The 25,898-nt window shown below is 48.3% G+C and overlaps 1 protein-coding gene across 1 annotated transcript in view; it reads left to right on the top strand.

Moving 5' to 3' along the window:
• Positions 1–10,091: 10,091 nt before the first annotated feature.
• LOC140410249 (NACHT, LRR and PYD domains-containing protein 3-like) overlaps positions 10,092–25,898 on the top strand; it is a 68,237-nt gene continuing 52,430 nt past the window's right edge. Inside the window, exons 1-3 of the mRNA XM_072498213.1 lie at positions 10,092–10,200; positions 11,973–12,074; positions 18,652–19,734. Coding sequence (XP_072354314.1) covers positions 18,654–19,734 — 1,081 coding nt within the window. The 5' untranslated portion in view covers positions 10,092–10,200; positions 11,973–12,074; positions 18,652–18,653. The remainder of the gene's footprint in view (positions 10,201–11,972; positions 12,075–18,651; positions 19,735–25,898) is intronic.

Genomic DNA, 25,898 nt, shown 5'->3' with positions numbered 1-25,898 from the left:
CAGTTCCCGAACGGGAGCCCTCCATTGTGCGGCCGCCTCCCGCCCTCCGTCACCGGAAGTGTGACTCCTATAATTTCAGCAGACATGACTTTCATTGATCCAGATAATCAGGTTTTCTCCTGGTGTTTGTCTCATCAGACAAGATCTAATGCCTTCAGTTATTAGGTTATCTTTTGATGGAGCTGCAATCACCTGCAATCCCATTTTCTGTTGAGCCCGAGCTTGTTATGCCCATATTTGGTTAGTGCCACTCCACTTGTCAGAGTTGGCCACTTTTACCAGCATGCAGTTCAGTCTGGCTACATAACTAAGATCAGAGCATGTGATACTTTGTTTTCTTCCTGCTGTTTTCAGTTATTCTCAAAGCGAGTGTTCCATGATTGCAATGGTTCCCGTGCTGTGGTCCGCAAATTCCTGCGCTGTGTGGAGACTTTCCACAGGATCTGAAAGGTAAACTTTTGAATGGGTGAGAAAGAAAGAGAAAACGCAAGGTAGGGGAAAAAGGAAAAAAGTCACATTCTCTGTGTTGTATTCTGCGATACAACCGTTGTAATGATGCACACAGAACATTTAGTTGTTTAACTAGGAAAGATGATTTATTCAGAAGCACGTGGAAAGGTAACTAACAGATTACTATACAGACAATGGCTACTAAATGAATTCAGTGAATTCTCTTGGAACTACTCTAAGTGCAACTAACCTCTCGTACGCCTTACTACCAATTGGCGGGTATCTCAAGTCACCAGCTGGTTGGAGGTCGCATTGTTAACGATATACAGAACTGACCTCCGGTTGCAGCTATGCCAGAGTAGGTCGCACGTTCAGCAGCTCCCGCCGTCAACGGACTTTTGGGCCATTTTGAAGAGCCCCAGCGGCACTTGGACGGCGATTCCCGGTGTAGGAAGGCAGTAGTAAGGTTCCCCCAACATTGCATGGAGTGGGCCAGAAGTGGAGCGGTCAAAAAAGGGATCTTGGAGACGAGAGGAGAACTGGCGCGAAAAAGTAAGATGGCGGCGGGCGGAGACCAGGCAGCGTGGACGCAGTGGTCGCGGGAGCAGCAGGAGTTCCTGGAAAGCTGCTTTGCGGAGCTGAAAGCAGAGATGCTGGCCCCAATGAGAGCGTCGATTGAGAGGCTGGTGGAGACCCAGAAGGCTCAGGGGGCAGCAATTAGAGAGGTGCAGCAGAAAGCCTCTGAAAACGAGGACGAGATCCTGGGCCTGGCGGTGAAAGTGGAGGTGCACGAGGCGCTGTACAAAAAGTGGCAGGAAAAGTTTGAGGACCTGGAGAACAGGTCGAGGAGGAAGAATCTCCGGATTCTGGGTCTCCCTGAAGGTGTGGAGGGATCCGACATCGGGGCATATGTAGCCACGATGCTGAGTACGCGAATGGGCGCGGGAGCCTTCCCGAAGCCCCTGGAGCTGGATGGGGCTCCCAGAGTCCTGGCAAGGAGGCCTAAGGCAAATGAGCTGCCAAGGGCCATAGTGGTGAGGTTTCACCACTTCATGGACAGAGAGTGCATACTGAGATGGGTGAAGAAAGAACGGAGCAGCAGGTGGGAGAATACGGAGATCCGCATCTACCAAGACTGGAGTGCAGAGCTGGCCAAGAAGAGGGCAGGATTCAACCGGGCCAAGGCAGTTCTCCACCGAAAGGTGGTGAAGTCCGGGCTGTTGCAGCCAGCGCGATTGTGGGTCACTTTTCAGGACCGCCACCATCATTTCGATACGCCAGAGGAGGCGTGGACCTTTATTCAGAACGAAAAATTGGACTCGAACTAATGGTTTGCTGTGGGTTTTGGGAAAGCTGGGGAGTGGGAAGGGGGGATTGGATGTGATATGTGTGTTTTCAGGGGCATAGGTACTGTTTTGGAGGGGTCGCTCGTCGCGTTCAAAGAGGGGAGGGGGGGGCAGGAGGCCCCGGGTCGTTGGGAATTGGGGAGAGGCTGCAGGAGGAAGGAGCTGCGCAACAGGGGGCGGGGCCGGCCCAGGTAGAAAATCGCGGGCTTTTTTCCCGCGCTAAAGAAGGGGGGGGGGGCTGGCGGGAGGGGCGGTGCCGGAGGGGTGTCCGTATCGACTTGAAGGGGGAGGGGGGGACTGTCAGGGAATCTAAACGGGGATCGTTGGCAGAGGCGGGAGCGGCTGGGGTCAGCAGGAGTCAGCTGACTTACGTTAGTGCAATGGAGAGCAAGGGGGCTGGACAGTTTTCTAGCCGGGGGGTGGGGGTGGGGGGGGGGCGGGGGGGGGGGGGGGGGGGGGGGGGACTGGGTTGCTGCTGCATTGACCGAAGGGGAGCTGGAGGTAAGAGGGAGAGTGGGGCGGGGGTCCTCCACCTGGGGGAATAGAGAGTGCGGAGGCGTGGGCATGTGGCTGGCCTAAGAATGGAGATGGCTAGTCGGCAGTGGGGTGGCGCGGGCAGCCCCCAATCACATGGAACGTGAGGGGCCTGAACGGGCCGGTCAAGAGGGCCCGGGTGTTCACTCACTTAAAGGGACTGAGGGCAGATGTTGCTATGTTGCAGGAGACGCACTTGAAGGTGGTGGATCAGGTCAGGCTGAGAAAGGGATGGGTGGGGCAGGTCTTTCATTCGGGGCTAGATGCGAAGAATAGAGGGGTTGCAATCCTGGTGAGTAAGCGGGTGTCATTCGAGGCGCTGAACATTGTGGCTGATAATGGGGGTCGATATGTGATGGTGAGTGGTAGGCTGCAGGGGACCCAGATGGTGCTGGTGAATGTGTATGCCCCAAATTGGGACGATGTAGGGTTCGTGAAGCGCACGCGGAGTCGGATCCCGGATCTGGAAGCGGGGAGCCTGATAATGGAGGGGGACTTTAATACGGTACTGGATCCGGCGCTGGACCGATCCAGGTCGAGGTCGGGCAAGAGACCAGCTGTGGCCAAGGTTCTCGGGGTTTATGGATCAGATGGGGGGGAGTGGATCCGTGGAGGTTTGCTAGGCCGGCGGCCAGAGAGTTCTCTTTTTTTTCTCCCACGTGCATAAGGCCTATTCACGGATAGACTTCTTTGTGGTGATCAGGGCACTGATTCCAAGAGTGGAGGGAACGGAATATTCGGCCATAGCGATTTCGGACCATTCCCCGCACTGGATGGAGTTGGAGTTGGGAGAGGAAAGGGACCAGCGCCCGTTGTGGCGCTTGGACGTGGGACTGTTGGCAGATGAGGAGGTTTGTGGGCGGGTCCAGGGGTGCATTCAGAGATACATAGAGGCCAATGATAATGGGGAAGTACCGGTTGGTGTGGTTTGGGAGGCTCTGAAAGCGGTGGTTAGGGGAGAGTTAATCTCAATTAGGGCTCACAGGGAGAAGAGAGAGAGGACGGAGAGGGAGAGGTTGGTGGGGGAGATATTAAGGGTGGATAGGAGATATGCGGATTCCCCTGAAGAGGGGCTGCTGAAGGAGCGACGGAGCCTCCAAACGGAATTTGACTTGTTGACCACGGGGAAAGCTGACACCCAGTGGAGGAAGGTGCAGGGGGCAGTATACGAATATGGGGAGAAGGCGAGCTGGATGCTGGTGCATCATCTACGCAAGAGGGAGGCGGCGAGGGAAATTGGAGGAATCAGGGATGGAGGGGGGAATACGGTGCGATGTTCGGCTAAAATAAACGAGGTATTCAGGAATTTTTATGGGAGCCTGTATAAGTCAGAACCCCCGGAGGGGGGTGGGGGAGGGGATGCGGTGGTTCCTGGACCAGTTGAGGTTCTGGGAGTGGAGGAGGGGCAAGTGGAAGGCCTGGGGGCCCCGATTGGGATAGGGGGGCTGGATACGGGGTTGGGGAGTATGCAGGCGAGCAAGGCCCCGGGGCCTGATGGGATCCCGGTCGAATTCTACAGGAAGTTTGTGGATCTGCTGGGTCTGCTGCTGATGAGAACCTTCAACGAGGCGAGGGAGATAGGGATTCTCCCCCTGACAATGTCTTGGGCGCTGATCTCGATGATCCTCAAGCGGGACAAGGACCCGCTGCAGTGTGGCTCGTATAGGCCGATCTCGCTCCTTAATGTAGATGCCAAGTTGCTGGCAAAGGCCCTAGCCACAAGGATTGTATCCCGGGAGTGATACACGGGGTTTGTGAAGGGCAGGCAGTTAAATGCAAATGTGCGGAGGCTCCTGAATGTGATTATGATGCCCTCGGAGGGTGGGAAGGCAGAGGTGGTGGCGGCAATGTTTGCGGAGAAGGCCTTTGATCGGGTGGAGTGGGAGTACCTATGGGAAGTGCATGGTAGGTTTGGGTTCGGGGAGGGGTTCATAGGGTGGGTCAAATTGTTATACCAGGCCCCGCTGGCAAGCGTATCTACAAACCGGCGGAGATCAGAATATTTTAGGTTGTACCGTGGAATGAGATAACGGTGTCCCCTCTGCTGTTTGCTTTGGCAATTGAACTGCATGGCGTTGAGGGAATCTAGAAACTGGAGGGGGTTGGTCCGGGGAGGGGAGGAACACCGGGTCTCGTTGTATGCTGATGACCTGCTTTTGTACATCGCAGATCCAGTGGAGGGGATGGTAGAGGTCATGCGGATCCTTTGAGAGTTTGGGGACTTCTCAGGCTACAAGCTTAACGTGGGGAAGAGTGAGCTCTTTGTGGTGCATGCAAGGGGCCAGGAAAGGGAGCTGGAGGAGCTGCCACTTAAGAGGGAAGAGAGGAGTTTCCGGTATTTGGGTATCCAGGTGGCCTGGAGTTGGGGGGCCCTGCATAAGCTTAATTTGGCGCAGTTGGTAGACCAGATGGAGAAAGACTTTAGGAGATGGGACGTGTTGCCACTCTCCCTGGCAGGCAGGGTGCAGTCCGTTAAGGTGACAGTCCTCCCTAGGTTCCTGTTTGTGTTCCAGTGCCTGCCCATCCTCATCCCCAAGGCGAGTAAGCAGGGGCATTATGGGGTTTGTATGGGCAAGTAAGACCCCGAGGGTCAAGAGGCTGTTTCTGGAGCATCGTCGGGACAGGGGTGAGCTGTTGCTACTGAACCTGTGCAGTTATTCCTGGGCAGCCAATGCGGCAATGATTCGGAAATGGGTAATGGAGGGAGCGGGGGTGGCATGGAAAAGATTAGAGGTGGCGTCATGTGTGGGCACGAGCTTGGGAGCGCTGGTGACAGCATCTTTGCTGCGACCGCCGATGCGGTACACCACGAGCCGGGTGGTGGCGGCGACTCTGAGGATCTGGGGGCAGTGGAGACGGCACAGGGGTGAGTTGGGGGTCTCAATTTGGTCCCCAATACGGAATAATCATAGGTTTGCACCGGGCAGGATAGATGGCGGATTCCTAAGCTGGCATCGGGCGGATTAAAAGGATGGGGGACCTATTTATCGACGGGGCTTTTACTAGCCTGGGGCGCTGGAGGAGAAATTTGGGTTACCCCCCCGGAAACGCTTTTAGGTACATGCAGGTGTGGGTGTTTGTGACAAGGCAGGTAAGGGAATTTCCGCTGCTTCCCGCACGGAGGATTCAGGACAGGGTGACTCGGGTGTATGGGTGGGAGAGGGCAAGGTCTTGACGATCTATCAGGAGTTGCACGAAGCGGAAGAAGCCTCGGTGGAGGAGCTGAAGGGCAAGTGGGAGCAGGAGCTGGGTGAGGAACTGGATGAGGGCTTGTGGGCGGAGGCCCTGGGTACGGTTAACTCCCCCTCGTCTTGAGCCTGACATAGCCTGATCCAGTTCAAAGTGGTTCACAGGGCACATATGACAGGGGCGCGGATGTGCAAGTTTTTTGGGGTGGAGGACAGATGCATGAGGTGCTCGGGGACCCCAGCGAATCACGCCCATATGTTCTGGGCGTGCCCAGCGCTAGCGGGGTTCTGGAAGGCCCTCGCAAAGGCTATGTCCAAAGTCTTGGATACTCGGGTAAAACTGAGCTGGGGGATAGCAATATTCGGGGTATCAGATGAGCTGGGAGTACAGAAGCCGAAAGAGGCCGGAGTTCTGGCCTTTGCGTCCTTGGTAGCCCGGAGGAGGATCCTACTAATGTGGAGGGATGAGAAACCCCCAAGCGTGGAGGCTTGGATTAATGACATGGCAGGGTCCATCATGTTGGAGAGGATAAAGTTTGCCTTGCGAGGGTCTGTGCAGGGATTCTCCAGGCGGTGGCAACCTTTCCTAGACTTTCTCGTGGAACGTTAGGTGGAGGTCAAGAGTAGCAGCAACCCAGGGGCGAGAAGTGGGGGGGGGGGGGTTTGACTTGTTTTTATTATTGTAAGGGGCGTTTGCCCCATTTTTTCTCTCAGTTTGTTAGATAGTTTAGTGTTTAGTGGCTTAAGTTGCTGGAGGGGATGGCGTAAGGCCCCCCTTTTTACTTTTCTTATGTATATTTTCTTTCCTTTGTGAAGTGTTTTGTAAAAATTTATTGAAAAACTTGAATATACATTTTTTTTAAACTATATACAGAACAGTGCACAGGCATATCACCACACTCTGCTTTCCATAAATTAATGGTAGTTAGTGTTAATACCACATGAGTAACAGACAACATGACCATCCCGATGCGACCGAAGGCTCACCCTTCATGATGATGGATACTTCGATACTTCTGCTGCTATGGCTTTCAGCAGTGAGCCTCATTGTTATTTTCAGGGAGGGGAGATAGGTGACCAGCTGATGGTGATGCACTAGAGTGCATTCAATTTGGACTTGTGCAGAGAGAAAATGTCCTAAGAATCATAGAATTCACAGTCAGAAGGAGGCCATTCAGCCCATCGAGTCTGCACTGGCCCTTGGAAAGAGCAACCGACCTCGGCCCATGCCCCACCCTATCCCAGTAACCCCACCTAATCTTTTGGACCCTAAGGGTCAATTTAACATGGCCAATCCACCTAAACCTGCACACCTTTGAACTATGGAAGGAAACCGGAGCATCCGGAGGAAACCCACACAGACACGTGGAGAAAGCACAAACTCCACACAGACATTATGTCTTAGACTTAGACTTAGAACGATACAGCGCAGTACAGGCCCTTCGGCCCACGATGTTGCACCAAAACAAAAGCCATCTAACCTACACTATGCCATTATCATCCATATGCTTATCCAATAAACCTTTAAAATGCCCTCAATGTTGGCGAGTTCACTACTGTTGCAGGTAGGGCATTCCACGGCCTCACCACTCTTTGCGTAAAGAACCTACCTCTGTCCCCTCAGTTTAAAGCTATGTCCCCTCGTGCCAGCCATTTCCATCCGCGGGAGAAGGCTCTCACTGTCCACCCTATCTAACCCCCTGATCATTTTGTATGCCTCTATTAAGTCTCCTCTTAACCTTCTTCTCTCCAACGAAAACAACCTCAAGTCCATCAGCCTTTCCTCATAAGATTTTCCCTCCATACCAGGCAACATCCTGGTAAATCTCCTCTGCACCCACTCCAAAGCCTCCACGTCCTTCCTATAATGCGGTGACCAGAACTGTACGCAATACTCCAAATGCGGCCGTACCAGAGTTTTGTACAGCTGCAACATGACCTCCTGACTCCGGAACTCAATCCCTCTACCAATAAAGGCCAACACTCCATAGGCCTTCTTCACAACCCTATCAACCTGGGTGGCAACTTTCAGGGATCTATGTACATGGACACCTAGATCCCTCTGCTCATCCACACTTCCAAGAACTTTACCATTAGCCAAATATTCCGCATTCCTGTTATTCCTTCCAAAGTGAATCACCTCACACTTCTCTACATTAAACTCCATTTGCCACCTCTCAGCCCAGCTCTGCAGTTTATCTATGTATATACCTGCATATTCCTAACCTGCAGTGTGGCCACCTCCCTAAACATTTTATCCATGTAGTCCTCAGTGCCATGAATGCACAACAGTGACTGCAGCTGCCGCTCACGTTCCAAATCCCAGAGTTCAAGCTTGTACAGCTGGTGACACTTCCTGCAGATATGTTTAATACATAAGGTGCGTCCATGACTTCCCACATGCTACATTCCATTGGTGGTGCTGCTATGTCATAGCTTCATTTTATGGACTATTTATTGCAAGTAGAAAGCTCCTGGACCAGATGAGCTACATCCCAGAGCACTGAAGGAGGTGACTGTAGAGATAATGGACATATTGGTGCCTTTCTCTCAACATTTTATAGATTCTGGAAAAGTTCCTGCAGACTGGCAAGTAGCAAATGTTACCCCGCTACTTAAGAAGGGAGCAAATGGAGAATGAAGAACTACAGACTCAGTTTGGCATCAGTAGCAGGAAAATGTTAGAATACATTATAAAAGGATATTATAACTGGACTTGGAAAATAATGGTAAAATTGGGCACAGTCAACGTGATTTTTTAAAGGGAAATCATGTTTGGCAAACCTGTTGGGACAGCTCAACCTCACCACCTTCTGGCTGAAATTGGCATTACAACAAACTGTAATGATGGGTGGAAATTAGAAGAGCAGACAGGGGAGCATTGGAATAGTTGAACACAACACTGTTAAACATCATTGATGATGTGCGACTTTAATCTAATACTTGGGTCATCTGGGCATCATGCAGTTCCACCAATATCAGCGTTTAAGTTCTTCTCAAATATCAGAGTAGCACCTTTTCAGGATCAGCAGCTTGCAAAGAAAGGGAGAGAAGCCTTATAATAAAAATACTCCACTTGTTAATAAATTAGCATTTTTGATTCATTTTAATTATGCACAGCAATCAAACTAACCCTGATACTTAAGTTGCTCTATTACTGTAATAACATTTGTGTTGTTACAGCCCCAGGAACACTGGAAGCTCCCTGCATCCTTCTTTTTATTTTAAGAGTACCCAGTTCATTTTGTTTTCCAATTAAGGGCCAATTTAGCGTGGCCAATCCACCTAACTTGCACATTTTTGGGTTGTGGGGGCGAAACCCACGCAAACACGGGGAGAATGTGCAAACTCCACACGGACAGTGACCCAGAGGCGGGATCGAATCTGGGACCTTTGCGCTGTGAGGCCGCAGTGCTAACCCACTGCGCCACCGTGCTGCCTTCGCCCTGTGACCTTCTGAAATCCATGTCATGTGTGCCCCTCTCACTAATACAGTAAGAGCCCTAACTAAAGGGATGGTTGGGGTCTGGTGTGTGTCGCTGAATGTGGTGTCCATTACAGTCCAGTACGTATTTGTTTTTGCAGTCTCCATGAAAGAGACATTAAATAGAATCCTTGATAATAATTGGTGCAGTCGGATATCTCTTTGCCAAGTGCATTGTGGCGCCTGAACAGTTCAGCTGGCCGAGGATCTGGGTGAGGGCAGCACGGTAGCACAGTGGTTAGCAATGTTGCTTCACAGCACCAGGATCCCAGGTTCGGTTCCCGGCTTGGGTCACTGTCTGTGCGGAGTCTGCACGTTCTCCACACTTTAAAAAAAATAAAGATGTTTGCAAATGAACCAAAAGTCATTGAGAATTATTTTTATGCAGCAAGTTGAAATAAATGACCTCAAATGCAGTGCCTGAAAGGGCAAGGAAACAGATACAGTAATAACTCTGAAAAGGGGGGTTGCATATATGCTTGAAAATAAAAACTTTGCAGGGCTGGGGACTAGGACTAATTGAATAGCTCTTTCAAATAGTCAGCACGTGCATCATTGATTAAATGGCTCCCTGTGCTGTTCCATTCTGTTCTACCGCCTCCTCTGGGGTGTTTATGACCCCCAATGACTTTGCATTAATATATGTATGAAAATAAGTAGCATCTACACCTGGCAACTAGCTGACAAGCTCGAGTCATCCTGTAACTCCAACTAATAAACTTTGGGTTAAGAGGAGTGGATCATGTAAAGCAGCCGCAGTCTCTCCAATTAAACAAAGGCCAATTATTCTACTCCTGATGTCAGTCAAGCAGGGCAATTGCAACCTGCAGCCCTAAGTGAGCACAGGAGAAGGACACCCAGCTGCTAGATGACAGAATAATATATGGTAAAAGCATGTAAAACAGCACAACTCACCCTCAGCAATACCAAGGGACATCGCTGTCAGAATTGGTTAATTATTGCACCAATAGCATTGTGTCTGATTTTTCCGATCAAGTGAGAACACTTCCTCATTTAAGAATGCGCTTACACTGGTGTTAACAACACATATCAGTCTTTTGTCTGATCCTGGCCGTGCACTAATCGATCCATTGGGTTTAGCCCATCTGGCAGCATTGTTTGTACCATGCCTGAGTTCCACAGAGCGAGGAGCGAGTCACCGGGCAAAAAGGAGGAGCGCAAACAGCCCAACTCACAGGTAACTCCATCTGCGATAGTGAAACAATCTTGCTGAAATTAAAACCTAAAATAGCCATATCGAACTAGAAACTCTGTGTTCTTTCCATACGTATGCTGCCAAACCTGCAGAGTTTTCCCAGCACTTTGTTTTTATTTCAGATTTTCAGCATCTGCAGTATTTTGTTCTTATCCTTATAATGCTGATTGGCCTGCTAAGCATTCCAGCATGTTCTCTTTATAATAATTTCATGATGTGTATTGTAGTCAATGAGGAGTCCTTAAAAGGTGAGTCGAAAGTAGTTTATTTCCTCCTCACGGTTGGGAAATACAGCAACTAAATATCCGGACAAGTCCCAGCCGGGATCATCCTGCGATGCCGGCGCCTTCCTGGGCCGGCTTTTATCTCCCCTTCTCCGGGGAGCTCGTACTCCCATGAGCCCCACGGGGAGATCAATCGGATCGTCGTCCTGGGGGTTATAACGAGACGATGGTGGAAAACCTACCAGTTTGACTTGAGTCTTTCTATCTTTCACCAGCTTGTACTGAACTAAATTCCTCACTTGATTAAATAACACCATGAAACTGGGCTGGGTTTGTACAAGTTTGTATGAGGGGAGGTGGTGGTGTAGTGGTGTTCTCACTGGATTAGTAAACCAGAGACCCAGAGTAAGGCTTTGGGGGCCCAGGTTCAAATCCCGCCACTGCAGATGCTGAAATAATTGAATTTAATAAAAATCTGGAATTTAAAAAATCGAACAATGACCATGAAATCATTGTTGCGTATCGGGAAAACCCATTTGGTTCACTAATTTCCTTCAGGGAAGGAAATCTGCCATCCTTACCTGGTCTGGCCTACACGTGACTCCAGACCCACAGCAATGTGGTTGGCCCTGAACTACCCCCTCAAGGGAAATTAATAAATGCTGACACAGCCTACCGACGCCTATGTCCCATGAACAAATAAAAGAAATTCCGTAGAAGTATATCTGAGAATGTCACATTCATCTGAGCACTCAGTAATAGAATTGAAGGACAAGAAACTCATAAAATCACTACCGCGCAGAAAAAACCTCTGAGCCGATGCTGATATCGAAAGTCATTTTTCATAGTTAAAATAGTAGCCTGCTTAATATCTGATACGGTGAGACTGTTGTTAATACTGATCTGGTTGTGATCTGTGATTGGGTATGTATGCAGTTGCAGGCCATCTTTAACCACTAAAACTGTTCAGTTTATTTATACCAGAATGTTAGTGGAGTCACACTTTACCTCTGGTTTGTCTGATCTGTTTTATCAATGTCTGCATCAATGATTTTGATTCACAAATTGTTTCTCTTCTACCATTTTTCAAAAAGCATTGTTCAAAAGCTTTTAATGTATTTAACAAACATATGTGGGCAGCACGGTAGCACAGTGGTTAGCACGGTTGCTTCACAGCGCCAGGTTCGATTCCCGGCTTGGGTCGCTGTCTGTGTGGAGTCTGCACGTTTTCCCCGTGTCTGTGTGGGTTTCCTCCAGGTGCTGCGGTTTCCTCCCACAGTCCAAAGATGTGCAGGTTGGGTGGATCGGCCATGATAAATTGCCCTTAGTGTACAATAAGCTTAAGTGGGGTTACGGGGATAGGGTGGAGGTGTGGAGCTTAAGTGGGATTCTCTTTCCAAGTGCCGGTGCAGACTCGATGGGCGGAGTGGCCTCCTTCTGCACTATAAATTCTATGTTCTAAATTCTATGAATATTCAGTTACTCTTCCCTTTGACCATGTGGTATTGATTTTCTTACTTCTGTTTTCAGTTTTTCTCGTGAGTGAGTTCCTCTTTTGCCAACGTGACTGCCTGACCGGTCTCCGTACATGAAGCATCGTTTCCAAGTTATCTCTGCAGGATCGTGAAACAGGTGAGTTCATTCAGAAAGAGGACACGAGAGATACCGGTAAATGACACAGAGGGCAAAGTCCTTTCAGTGTCATAACACTGAGAGGTGGAAAAGGAACTAAGCATAGAGTTGAGCTTGCATTGGGGAGGCTGGGGGAATGAGACTGAGGGAGAGGACTGGTATTCTCCTATTCTGTGGAAATTATTGGTTCAGTTATTGGAGATGTCATGAATTCAGACAAATGTTTAGTGGAAAGACAGAGAAATTATGAGCCATTGTGGGTTTTGCCAGATTCCAGTCAGATTGTCAGTTTCACATAAACTACGTTGTTAGCAAATTTGCTGAAAATATATCTGTGCAATTATTATCCGTCTTCACTACACACCAAAAGCATATAAATTGAATAAGGAACCCTGTTGTAAAATCTGTTATCGGTGCAACAAATAAAGCCTGAACTGCTTGGAACATCATGTTACTGTTACCTTCAAGCACAAGATCAGGAAGGGCCTCTTTTTGTGCTGTAAAACTATGATTCTATGGTAAACATCCCCATTGTCCTGGGACCATCTCACATTCCATTCACTAATGTTTTCAAATTTGTGTAGGTGTTGCAAACTTTTATATTGTTCCTTATAAATTAATCATTTAAATTCTTGGCTAGTTCAGGTTATTTTAGATCCTTAGTATTGTAGCAGGAATTGAAACTAGCTGACAGCACATGAAGTGCCTGGTGCAGTTAAAATACTTGGAAAAGGCGAAGCTAGCAGAACTGATTCCACAGTGTGTGCATTTTTAGAAATGTTCAAGTGAACTGATACGGTCGTTAGAGAGAGGAAAGTTCAGTTTCATGCCATACAAAACCTTCCAGAATTAATATTGTGCTCATAGTCATTTACAGCAGAGAAAGAGGCCATTTTGGCCCATCAGTGAAATTACTGCACAATAATCAGTGAAATTACTGTTCAGTGATTAATCAGTGAGATTTCTACCTCAGTGCAGGTATGCCTAGACTGAAGAATTACCTGGACAGGACAGTGAAATGGCAAAAATGTGATAAATGCAGGTCAGTGTGAAGAAGAAGTGTGAAGTGATGAATCATAGAATTTACAGTGCAGAAGGAGGCCATTCGGCCCATCAAGTCTGCACCGGCCCTTTGAAAGAGCACCCTACTTAAGCCCACGCCTCCACCCTATCCCCGTAACCCAGTAACCCCACCTAACCTTTCGACACTAAGGGCCAATTTGGCATGGCCAATCCACCTAACGTGCACATCTTTGGAATGTGGGAGGAAACCAGAGCACCCGGAGGAAACCCACGCTGACACGAGGAGAACGTACAGACTCCACACAGACTGTCACCCGAGGCCGGAATTGAACCCGAGTCCCTGAAGCTGTGAGGCAGCAGTGCAAACCACTATGCCACCGTGCTGCTGGGGGGACTAATGTGGAAAGGTGATATTCTGTCAACGGCACGAGTTTGAGAAGATGTAGATGAATAGAAAGACCATGGCATCCATAAACATAAATGGTGGCAAGACAAATTGAAAATATGATTAAAAATCAAGTGTAACTTTCTTTCACAAAGGAGAAAAATAGGACGTGTGAGTCAAAAGAACATGCTGAAAGTTCAAATCATTGTTTCAACATCTTTAGAGTATTGTGGAGAATTCGGGGCACTGAAATTCAGGAACAAGGGAAAGCCATCAGAAGGGGGTTGTATATAGACCCCCAACCTGTTATGGTAATGTTGAAAATGGCTTTAAACAGGAAATTAGAGATGCATGCAATAAAATAAATGTCTTTAATTATGGGTGAATTTAAACTGCATTTGGATTGGGCAAATCAAATTAGTCACAATACTGTAGAGGAGGAATTCCTGGAATGTATACGGGATGGTTTTCTGGACCAATACGTAGAGGAACCAACTGGAATACCCTAGACTGGATATTGTGTAATTATAGAATTTACAGTGCAGAAGGAAGCCATTCGGTCCATCGAATCTGCACTAGCCCTTGGAAAGACTACCCTACTTAAGCCCATGCTCTCCACTCTATCCCCGTAATCCCACAACCCCACCTAACCTGCACATGATTGTACACTAAGGGGAAATTTAACAGGGCCAATCCACCTAACCTGCACATCTTTGGACTGTGGGAGAAAACTGGAGCACCCGGAGGAAACCCACGCAGACACGGGACGAAAGCGCAACCTTCACACAGTCACCCGAGGGCTGAATTGAACCCGGGTCCCTGGAGCTGTGAGGCAGCAGTGCTAACCACTGGACCACCATGCTGCCCCAGTAATGAGAAAGGCATAACTGGCAATCGAGTTGTGTGAGACCATTTGAGGATGAGCGACGATAATATGATAGAATTCTCCATCAAGGTGGAGAATGACGAGTTGATTCTGAGACTACGGTCCTGAATCTTAAAGGAAACTGCAATGGTATGAGATGCGAGTTGATGGATTGGGATACCTTACTTAAAGGGAAATGCGTATTTTTGACGGTGGATAGACAATGGCAACATTCAAGGAGCGCATGGGTGAACTGAACCATTTGCTTATCCCAATCGGGCGCAAAAATAAAATGGACAGGGTGGCCTAATCAGGACTTACAAGGGATAGTAGAGATAATATTAGATCCAAGTAAGAGGCTTGGAGTAAGTGAGCCAGAAAAAACAACAGTCCTGAGGACTGGGAACAGTTCAGAATTCAGCAAAGGAGGACCAAGGGATTGATAAAGAAGGGGAAAAATAAAGTATGAGAGTAAGCTTGCGGGGAACATAAAACCTGACTGTAAAAGTTTCTTTAGGTATGTGAAGAGAAAGAAATTGGTGGAGACAAATGTTAGGTCCCTTACAGTCAGAAACGGGAATTTATAATGGGGAACAAAGGAACGGCTGGACAACTGAAGTTTGGTTCTGTCTTCACAAAGAAGGGCACAAAAAGAAACATAAATGTTGGGGAATGCAGGGTTTAGTGAGAGGGGGGAACTGAAATAAATTGGTATTAGTAGGGGAATTGTGTTGGAGAAATCGATGGGACTAAAGGCTGATAAATCTCCAGGGCCTGATAATCTATATCCCAGAGGACTTGAGGACACTAGAAATAGTGGATGCATTGATGGTCATCTTCCAAGATGCTATAGACTCTGGAACAGTTCCGAAAGATTGGAAATTAGCTAATGTAACCCCACTATTTAAAAAGAGAGCTGGAGAGAAAACAGGGAATTATGCACCAGTCAGCCAAATGTTGGAAGTGGGGAAAATTCTAGAGTCCATTATAAAAGATATAATAGCAGAGCACTTGAAAAACAGTGGGAGAATTGGACACAGTCAGAATGGATTTACGAAAGGGAAATCATGCTTGACGAATTTACTGGAATTCTTTGAGGATGTAACCAGTAGAGTTTTTTTTTAAATTTAGAGTACCCAATTCATTTTTTCCAATTAAAGGGCAATTTAACGTGGCCACTCCACCTAGCCTGCACATCTTTGGGTTCTGGGGCGGAACCCACGCAAACACGGGGAGAATGTGCAAACTCCACATGGACAGTGACCCAGAGCCGGGACCGAACCTGGGACCTCGGCGCCGTGAGGCAGCTGTGCTAACCCAATGTGCCACCGTGCTGCCCTGTAACTAGTAGAGTTGATGAGGGGTTGCCAGAAGACTCGCATGACCTAGGAATATGGGAGATAGAAACAGGAGTAGGTCATTTGGCCCCTCGAGTCTGCTCCACAGTTCAGCTAGATCATGACTGATCTTCCACTTCAAAGACCCTTCCGCGCACTATCCCCTTATTACTTGATGTCTTTATTATCTGGATATCTATTGATCTCTGCCTTTAACATACCCAATGAGCCCTCCTGAATGGAGAATTCCAAAAATTGAATACCCTCCAAGTGAAGAAATCCTTCTCATCCCAGTCCTACTTTGGACTTGACATGGTAGATGCTTAAAGGATGTTTCCGCTTGTGGGAGAGGCTAGAACTGGGGGGGGGGGGGGGGGGCACTGTTTAAAAATAAGCAGTCTCCCATTTAAGTTGGGGATGAGGAACTTATTTTTCTCTCCGAGTGTTTTGTGCCTTTGGAATACTCTTTCCCAGAGAGCAGAGGTGGCAGATTCATTGCGTATTTTTAAGGCAGTTAGATAGATTCTTGATTAACAAGGGAGTCAATTTTGATGGGGAATAGGTCGAGATGTGGAGTTGAGGCCACAATTAAATCAGCCTGTATCTTATTGAATGATGGAGCAGACACACCGAGCTGAATGGCATACTACGTCTAGTTCATAGTTCAAATGTACAACCCTTTATTCTGAGGTTATGTCCCCTCGTTCTAGACCTCCACACTAGGAGACACATCTTTCATGTATCTTATTCCATCACGCCTTGCAGGGATTTTGAATGTTTCGAAGAGATCAACTGTTATTCTTCGAAACTCTAGTGAGCACAGACCCACGTCCTCAGTCTCTCCTCAGTAGACAATCCCGCCATCCCAGGGATTAATCTGGTGAACCTTTGTTGCACTGACTCCACGGCAAGTATATCCTTAAGTTAGGCGATCCAGAGCAGCATGGTGGGTTAGCACTGCTGCCTCATGGCGCTGAGGTCCCAGGTTCAATCCCGGCTCTAGGTCACTGTCCGTGTGGAGTTTGCACATTCTCCCCATGTTTGCGTGGGTTTCACCCCCACAACCCAAAAGATGTGCAGGGTAGGTGGATTGGCCACGCTAAGTTGCCCTTAATTAGAAAAAATGAATTGGGCACCCTAAATTCTTTTTTTTTAAAGTTAGATCAAACCTATGCACAATACTCCAGGTGCAATCTCACCTCAGTCCACACAATTGCAGCAAGATCTTTTTACCCCTGGATTCAAGTCCTCTCGCAATGACTCCGATTAATGCTTCCACTGAGCTGCAGCTGACACCTGATGGAAATTCAAAGCATTATTCAAATGATTTCAGACATAAAGGCCAACATACCATTTGCCTTACAAATTGCTTGCTTTCCCTGCATGTTAGCTTTCGGTTCAGTGTTCAGAATTGATCATCATTAGATTACACACATCAGAAGCTGGATTCTCCGATTGCCGATGCCGAAATCGCGTTCGGCGATTGACCGGAGAATCCGTTATAACGGCGAAATCGGGGGTGGTGCCATTTTTCGGATGCTCTGCCCCCTCGCTGAGTACGCCGCATACCTTTTGGGATGGCCTCGGGACGTCACCTGAGGCCCGCCCCCGATGGGCTGACATCCTTACGGTGTGGGGCGCGTGTGCTCAAAGTTTTCGGGGACCTCGCATGTTGGGGGCGGGGGGGGAGGGACCGTTCCGCTGGCCGAGGGGGGGGGCTTCGGCGGGGCCTGGGGAGATTGGTGGGGCGTTGGCGAGGGGGGTTACGGGGCGGGCACTATCTGCGGGCGGCCGGCGCCATGTTGTGTGGTGCAGCTGCCGCCAGTCGCCACCGTGCGCATGCACGGTCACAGACTCATCAATCCTCCATCTATATCTGCAGGTAAAGCTGGAAGCTTTACACGGGGCGGCTGCTCGCTCCCCGCTGGGCAGAGCATTGGTACGGGGGCGGCGCTGACCTCTTGGTCGTAAGACTAGACACATTCTCCGGACATAGCCTCAAAATCAGAGAATCCAGCCCCAGGTTATTTGGTGACCAAAACTAAACATAAAATTGGGCTGACTGTCACATCCTCTTATTGTACTGTATTGCCTTTTGATTACGTTTTGTACCTGTACCTATCCTTTAGTAATTTGTGTCACAAGTTTAAAATACTCCTAATCCACCATCATTCTGAAAATGTTCCAATTTCTCAAAGTAGGTACCCTCTCATTTTCCCACATTGCACTCCATCTGCCAACATTTTGCTCACTCACTTTTAGATTCTTTATGACCCACGATAATCTGCTGCCCTGATCTATACGACCTTTCTAAACTCGGACAATGCACAAACTTTGTCACGCCTCTTTCTTATCCTTTATCTGAGCAATTGATAGAAATAGTCTGAAAGTCTGCAGCCCCAATACGGATGAATATTTTTCACTGCTCACCAAGCTGAGAAGGTTGTTTATACCCCAGCTCCTGTTGCCTACTTTTCAGCCCATCACCAGCCAATATTGTGTTTGTTTCCAAGTCTGTGCGCATGGGCTAAAGAGCTGACTTGTAATGCAGAACAATGCCAGCAGCATGGGTTCAATTCCCGTATCGGCCTCCACGAGCAGGCGCCGGAATGTGGCGACGAGGGGCTTTTCACAGTAACTTCATTGAAGACTACTTGTGACAATAAGCGGTTTTCATTTCATTTCATGATTCTCCTTTTTTGTGAGAGCGACTTATTTTTCCACTTGCACCATTTCCCATTATCGTGGTCTTTTGGCTTTATTGTTAAGTGCAGATCCTGCTATATCCCCTCACCCTTCTTGTGTTAGGAGCTACATCCATTGCCTATTGGTGGGTAGGCCGGCATTTGTAGTGGCGTCTCAGTTTTGTATTCTTGTCTCCCACTTTGTAGTGTGTCAGTTTGGATCTGCAAGTTCCTGTTCTATTCTAATATACTTTGCTATAACCTGGAGTTAAATGTTTTCCAGGTATGAAATCAAAACAGACTCCATTCTCATCAAGTAAAGCTTGTACTGCAAGTGAACAATGTCAGACCCAAGACCTTCCAGCAGGGGAAGGGGATCAGACCACAGGAACTGGTACCAGTGAACACAGTCAGATTCAATACCCTGCCCCTGGGGAAGATGATCAGACCACAGGAACTGGTACCAGGGAACACAGTCAGATTCAAGCTCCTGCTCCTGGGGAAGACGATCAGACCACAGAAACTGGTGCCAGTGAACACAGTCAGATTCAAGCTCCTGCTCCTGGGGAAGGTGATCAGACCACAGGAACTGGTACCTGTGAACACAGTCAGATTCAAGCTCCTGTTCCTGGGGAAGATGATCAGACCACAGGAACTGGTACCAGTGAACACAGTCAGATTCAAGCTCCTGGGGAAGGTGATCGGACCACAGAAACTGGTACCAGTGAACACAGTCAGATTCAAGCTCCTACTGCTGGGGAAGATGATCAGACCACAGAAACTGGTACCAGTGAACACAATCAAATTCAAGCTCCTGCTCCTGGGGAAGGTGATCAGACCACAGGAACTGGTACCAGTGAACACAGTCAGATTCAAGCTCCTGCTCCTGGGGAAGGTGATCAGACCACAGGAACTGGTACCAGTGAACACAGTCAGATTCAATACCCTGCCCCTGGGGAAGACGATCAGACCACAGGAACCGGTACCAGTGAACACAGTCAGAGTCAATACCCTGCCCCTGGGGAAGATGATCAGACTACAGGAACTGGTACCAGTGAACACAATCAAATTCAAGCTCCTGCTCCTGGGGAAGGTGATCAGACCACAGGAACTGGTACCAGTGAACACAGTCAGATTCAACATCCTGCCCCTGGGGAAGGTGATCAGACCACAGGAACTGGTACCAGTGCACACAGTCAGATTCAAGCTCCTGTTCCTGGGGAAGATGATCAGACCACAGGAACCGGTACCAGTGAATACAGTCAGATTCAAGGCCCACCTACCAATGTTACAGCAGCTGCTCCTATTGAAATGATTCCATCTTCCAGACATTCGTTACTGGAGAGAAAAGTCGACCGAAATGCAGGTTTGTCGAATAACCATCAATTCAATTCGCAAAAATATTCTGAATTGTTTGTAATATGTTTTGTCCTGAAGAAGGGGGTCAGATCTCAGTCAAGAACCTACTGTTCACACAGAAAGAGAGAGCATTAAAGGGGTTGACGAGAAACAGGAAGTTCAGTGATGTTCTAAATGGGCGGCACAGCTGGAAGGAGCCCCTTGACAAATCCCAAATTTCTTTACCCGTCAGTCTGGCCTCAATAAAAGTCGAGATGGATTTGCAGGTACAGCATTAGTTATTTTATTTGGCTTGCAAGCCTGACTCAGTTCACAGCAAGTACAAAACACATCTTGCTTCGTACACCTCTGGAATCAAGTGAGTCTGTAGAACAAAGGGATCTCTACTACTCACACAACTGGCATCAAGTTTCACATACACGATTCCCATAGGTCATCCGATACCCCTCCTGACCTATCCATACACTCTAATTGGCTCACTTCCAATCCCTTCCTCTGGCCCCTATTACCCAGCATCCTTTTCTCCTCCTTTGGTTTGCCATGCGGTCTGAAATCCTTTGTCTGTGAACTCACCAGGATTAGACTGGCCTATCTCTACATTACATTAACTAATATCTCTAAAGTAACTATTTTATATCACATTCGTCATTCCCTCCTTTTATCATTCCATGATAACCGAACTATCCAATCCATAGCTACAGTCCCTCATCTAAAAAGATCCGTCGCTGCATTTCCAATTCCTGGCGTAGCCCCCCTTCATCTGCTGCACCCTCATGGATTTTGACAGCTAAGATTTTAGGGGCGTTGATCTGTTCCAGTGCACCCCGCATTCTACTCATTACACATTTAAGGATGGCTAGGCCCACAAAGATGCAGCCGATAGCCACCACTAAATACATGGCCATATTTATCAACCAGTCCTTCCAACCTCCAAATCCCCAGTTACCCCAAGAGCCAGGATCCTGCATTCCGTCTAGGTGATCCCGTATGTGATCCATAAATTTAGTGATGTTAGCGGTCAAGTCCTGAACTCCCATGATACACTTGCCCTGTACTATGGCACATGCCCCACCCTCACGGGCCAGAAGATAGTCAAGAGCATACCGGTTCTGCATTGCAAACAACCGTAGCTGAGACAATTCCTTGGTTATTGCCCCGAGGGCTCCCAAGGTTTCATTTCCCAAGATGGTAAGGCCACAAATAAAATAATTCCTATTGCTGACAGCCAAGGAACCCCCCACACCTCCCAGTGTCAAGACGCTCAGAATCCCCCATCCGGCTGAGTGGCCCCGGTTGGGTGCGAGAACCTGAAGTTTTTTCCAGTTCTCGCAAAATTCAGCCGAGACTGCCCGGCGTGCTAACTGATTATGCAGCATCCACGCCGAAGGGCAGGGGACTGTGGTAGGGACTAGAGTCCCAATAGCAATTTGGCGGGGAAATGGGGGTGACAAAACTTTGGTCGCTGTGCCATTAAATAAAAAGTAGTATCCTTGCTCCGTGTGCAGGCTAGCATCACAATCAGCATATCGGTTGCGTAAGGACCTCCCAGTAGCCCAGTTTATCCAACTTCGAAACGCCCATTCAGGCCGCCCAGCAATGCGGAAAGCCCTAGTCCCAACAGTGATATGAGAGACATTCGCCCAGCCACAAAGGAGCTGGAGGCCGGCGTTCAATGGAACGCAAGTGGTGTTGTAACAAACGCATTGGCCAGACGCCTGGGTGATATGACACCTCCTGTCCGTACAGGTGGGGAACAGACTTGTTATATTCGTTTCCACCTCTACCAGCAAACAGCCGTATCCTTCACTGCTGAAACAATTCTCGTACGACCGGGAATCCCTATTGGGAGTGAAGTGGCTAGGTATATACTCCCTCCACCGTCGCAGCCTATCGTACTGTGAATGGGAATTATCCCGAGGAAGGGGAAGGCAAATAGCCGGTGGTGCTGAACCCGGATCGTAAGGAAGAGTGACTTGCTCGGGCGGTGGCTCGGAACGCTGACACTAAACCACCGTTTGGGGAGTGCCCCAAAGTGGTGAAACAGAAAATAACCTAGACACCGCTGCGGGGTTCGGGTAGCAGACAACCAGTCCGTGGCCATACAAGCGGTGGTAAATCTGGTAGAAGAGATTCATACTACCCAGGTTTTCCTCAGTTTGGCCTTTAACTAAATTAAGTGTATCTCCCGGTAACCTACGTTCTAGCTGTACTTCCCTTCTCACACGCCCCGTCCTCTCTCTAGTCCCCCTCACTCTCTCACAGCCTCTTCCTACGCTCTCCCGACGGTCTGATGTTACCTTTATCGCACCAATCTTAACACATCCAAAATCAAATTTACATGTATTCCAAAAACAAGGCAATGTCCATATAATGTTCCCTTCCCATCGCCGGGACCGGTGCAATTGCTTCATGAGTCCTGCATTCTCCTTAACTTTGACGACCTTCCATGAGTCGATACCATGTCGTCGTATATGGGGGCAGCGAAGAACATCACCTTTGCATAAGTGAAATATCCTTGTAGTTTGGTTGGGGTTACAAATGTAGATAATATTCCCCTTTTCCATGTCCGTCGCCAATAACACTCCAAGCGAGGTGAGGCCGTAGATCACACAGACGGTGCGTAGCCACCCCATCATGCTCCACACCTGTAAAATAGCACTGGAGAAGGGAGGCAGGTTAATCTGTCCAAGAAAATGAGGCCCGTTATCAGAACTCAACTGAGCTGGTATACTGTACCGGGGAATGATTTCCCGCATCAGAACTTTAACCACAGTAGCAGCTTTATTATCGGTAGTCGGATACGCCTCAACCCATCTGCTGAACACATCCACAATGACCAAAACATATTTATAACATTGACACCTTTCCAACTCAATGTAATCCATTTGCAGCGTCTCAAAGGGACCACTGGGCAATGGGGTTTGCCCCATCCCACAAGGGATACCTTTTCCGGTGTTATATTGCTGACAAATCAAACAGCGATTTCTGATACTCTGGGCCAACCCCTGCATTTTAGGGTGCCACTAAGTGTCCAGCAACAAATCACTAGTCCCTCGAGCCCCACAATGAGTTGCAAAGTGTACACATTCAGTGACCCATAAAGCCAGTACATCAGACATACAAGTCTGATGTGCAGGCGTGGTCCATAAAGAGGAAACAGAATCATATGTACAACCTAACCGTTTCCACATTTGTTTATCACTCTCAGGAGCATCCTCCTGTAATCTTATGACGTCTTGGATGGTTGGCATTGACTTGTCAGAAGCAGACATATTCATAGTAGATCGTTTAGTCTGACTTAACATTTTAGGCACCATCACTTGCTGAATTTGCGCGGCTGTCCGCGCTGCACAATCTGCTTGTTCATTACCAACGTCAACTGGGGTCTTACCATTTGTGTGGGCAGCGCATTTAATAACGGAAATCTGCGCGGGCATAAGAAGGGCCTGCAGTAAGTCATTAACTAAACCCCGGTGGGATATTTGATCACACATAATCATGTCAGGTTGTTCTGACGAAATATCACTCAAATCGTCCCTTATTGTGGTAGTTTCCTGAATCAAGGCTAAACAGTCGTGGCCAGGTGCGTCTTCATGGACAGGGGGACCACTAAGAAAACAGGCTGGATTGATAGTGGTACAGTGTTTAAATGTCAGACGTGGATTGTTCAAAAGGTATATCTCATACCTATTCTGACGAGCTGCGGTAAGATGCTGAGTCTGCAGTTGCCTCAGTAGTGCGATAACCGAGTGGGAGCTATACACCGTAATATCCTGTCGGAGAGTGAGAGCATGTAATGGCTATGCGATGGCATTGATTGAATGTAAATCCTGTACTAATCAGTACTGGTCTGGCTTGGCTGGTTTAGGCACAGCAAGTATGGGGGTGTTACATTCTGATTGGCAAGGGACCAAAATACCCTGTTACAACAGCTCTCAGATTAATTTGTCCATAGACGGGGCTGCAGTCGAGTGTTAATCATTTCAGGGACCTCAAAATATTTTATGGCAGTGCCGTCTGGCGTGACTTGAAGTGCGTACTCTGTTGGATCTGAATGATCCACTGCCCTCCTTACCAGGGGTCCCAGATCCCTGGCATGGTACTGGTCGTGGACCTGACGTGTAATATGAGGGCTTACCGAAGCTGACTGTGGCCATAAATGTGGTGGTATTGTAACAAAATCGGCTGTACCTTGTTTTCCCGTGACTGTGGCTGTAACTTTGACTTGCCATTCGGTCCCAATTAATGGCCGGTATTTGTCCTCCAACTCCCTGTTTTGCCCGGTTCTGTCATAGGCCAGGGTAACGTTATGCAGTGAATGTTCAATGTCCAACGTCCACCACTGGGGGGTGATAGAAATATAGCACTGTTGTCTCATCCTCCATGATTGAACCGTTACCCCTTCGTCTCTGCACTCTAGCTGTAGCTGGAAGATACACAGTAAATCTCGGGCCAACAAGTTACAGTCCAATCCAGTAGTCACTACAAACTGATGATCTGCAGACTTATTCTCGTAAGAGACTGTCACAGGTTCAGAGATAGGATACTCACACACCTGTCCTTGGGACCCCGACAAATGCTGCGTGTGGTCGGATAGTGGTAGTCGAAGTTCTGATTGTACCGAAGACATGGCTGCTCCAGTGTCGATTACAAATGGGTGATGTTGATCTCCTATCTGCAGAGAGATACTAGGTTCCCTGTCCGATTGGAGAGTCCTTATGACTAAATTAGCTCGTCAATCCTGTGTTGGGAAAGGGTTTGCCTGGGAGAAGTCAGTGTATCTCGTCTGTCCTCCCCTTGGTGGGTACCCCTTCCTTTGGGTCTCCTTCTGCTGCCTCTCTTTTAAAGGGACATTCCTGTTGCCAGTGATCTGCACGGCCGCAATTAAAACATGCATTGCTCCCTCTATATTTGCCCCGTCCTTTTCTCCCAGTAGACCAATGGCCCCTCAGAGGGGGCTGCGGTTGTAAAGCTGTTGATGCATACGGTGGGCCATAAAGAGGAGCTGAGGGTCCCTTTGGGTGTGTTTGATATCCTCCCCCTTGCTGATCCACCCACCCAAAGTCACAATATTGGAGTTCCAGCTGGTAAGCCACCGTTTCTGCCGCTGGTTGGGGTCTCAGATCATCCTTTTTCATTACATACTCAGTCTTAACCTTTGTAACTGAGCCTCCTTCCTGGCCTACACCCTCCTTTCAATAAAATCTGACTGCCCTGGCCATCTGGGAAGGGTCGTTCTCTGTCCAATTCATGTTATTACATTTCACAGCAGTAGCCACGGAAGGTGGTAGGCAATGCATTAACATAGCACAATATTGAGGGGAATTCTGACCATTTTGATATGACAAGTCGCCTGTCTGCCCACGGTAGATTTCATTAAAATGTTCCAGAAATCCCTCTGGCTCTTCAGTCTTTTTAGGTTTGAGGTCTAAGATAGCAGAAATATTTATGGGCTTTTGAAATGTGCTATTCAACGCATTCAGGATTTGTGTCCGTCTATCGTCGTCCAATGCATGGGCTTGCTGAAGTGCGGCGTGGCTAGCATAATTCAAGTGATTAAGATGATTGCGGTACTCTGCTGGGGTTATAACCTGCTGGACTAGGGCCCAGTGGTCCCGAGAATCAGCTTGATAAATTGAGATGGTAGTTCTCAAGTAATCCACGAAAGCAGCAGGAGATTTTTTTCTGTCTGGGATTGTAGCCATAATAGCCATCATCTCACTGGGTCTCCATGGGAAATAAACGTCTATCGTGGGCTGGGCCCCGGCCGTCACAGCGTCAGGGTTTGGTATTTTCCTAATCGGCAACTGTCTCCGAGTCTCACCAGGGGGCACTCTAGCTATTTCCTCTGGCTCTTCCAAGACTTCGACGTCCCTCCCTGTCACTAGAGGGAGCTCCTTCTCCTCAGAACCATCCCTTTCTTCCCCCTTTGTTCTCTGAGTTTTCTGTTCCCCCTTATCGGTCTGAAGGGATTTAGGTGGTATGCTTGATTGTTTCTGGATAGGATCAGGCCCTTCTCTCGCTGTCCGAGATCGGGTCCTAGAGCTAATTGGGCTTGTGGAACAGAGCCCCCCTTCTCTCTCAGACAGTGAAGATGGTACCAAAGGGGCTGGAGGAGCTGGCATGATTTGAATCTGGGGAGCAGTGACTGGATATAAATTATTATACTCT

The sequence above is a fragment of the Scyliorhinus torazame genome, chromosome 4 (genome assembly GCF_047496885.1).
Source record: "Scyliorhinus torazame isolate Kashiwa2021f chromosome 4, sScyTor2.1, whole genome shotgun sequence".
NCBI lineage: Eukaryota > Metazoa > Chordata > Chondrichthyes > Carcharhiniformes > Scyliorhinidae > Scyliorhinus > Scyliorhinus torazame.
The sequence above is the reverse complement of the archived record's forward strand: the minus strand, read 5'-3'. Positions and strand labels throughout refer to the sequence as shown.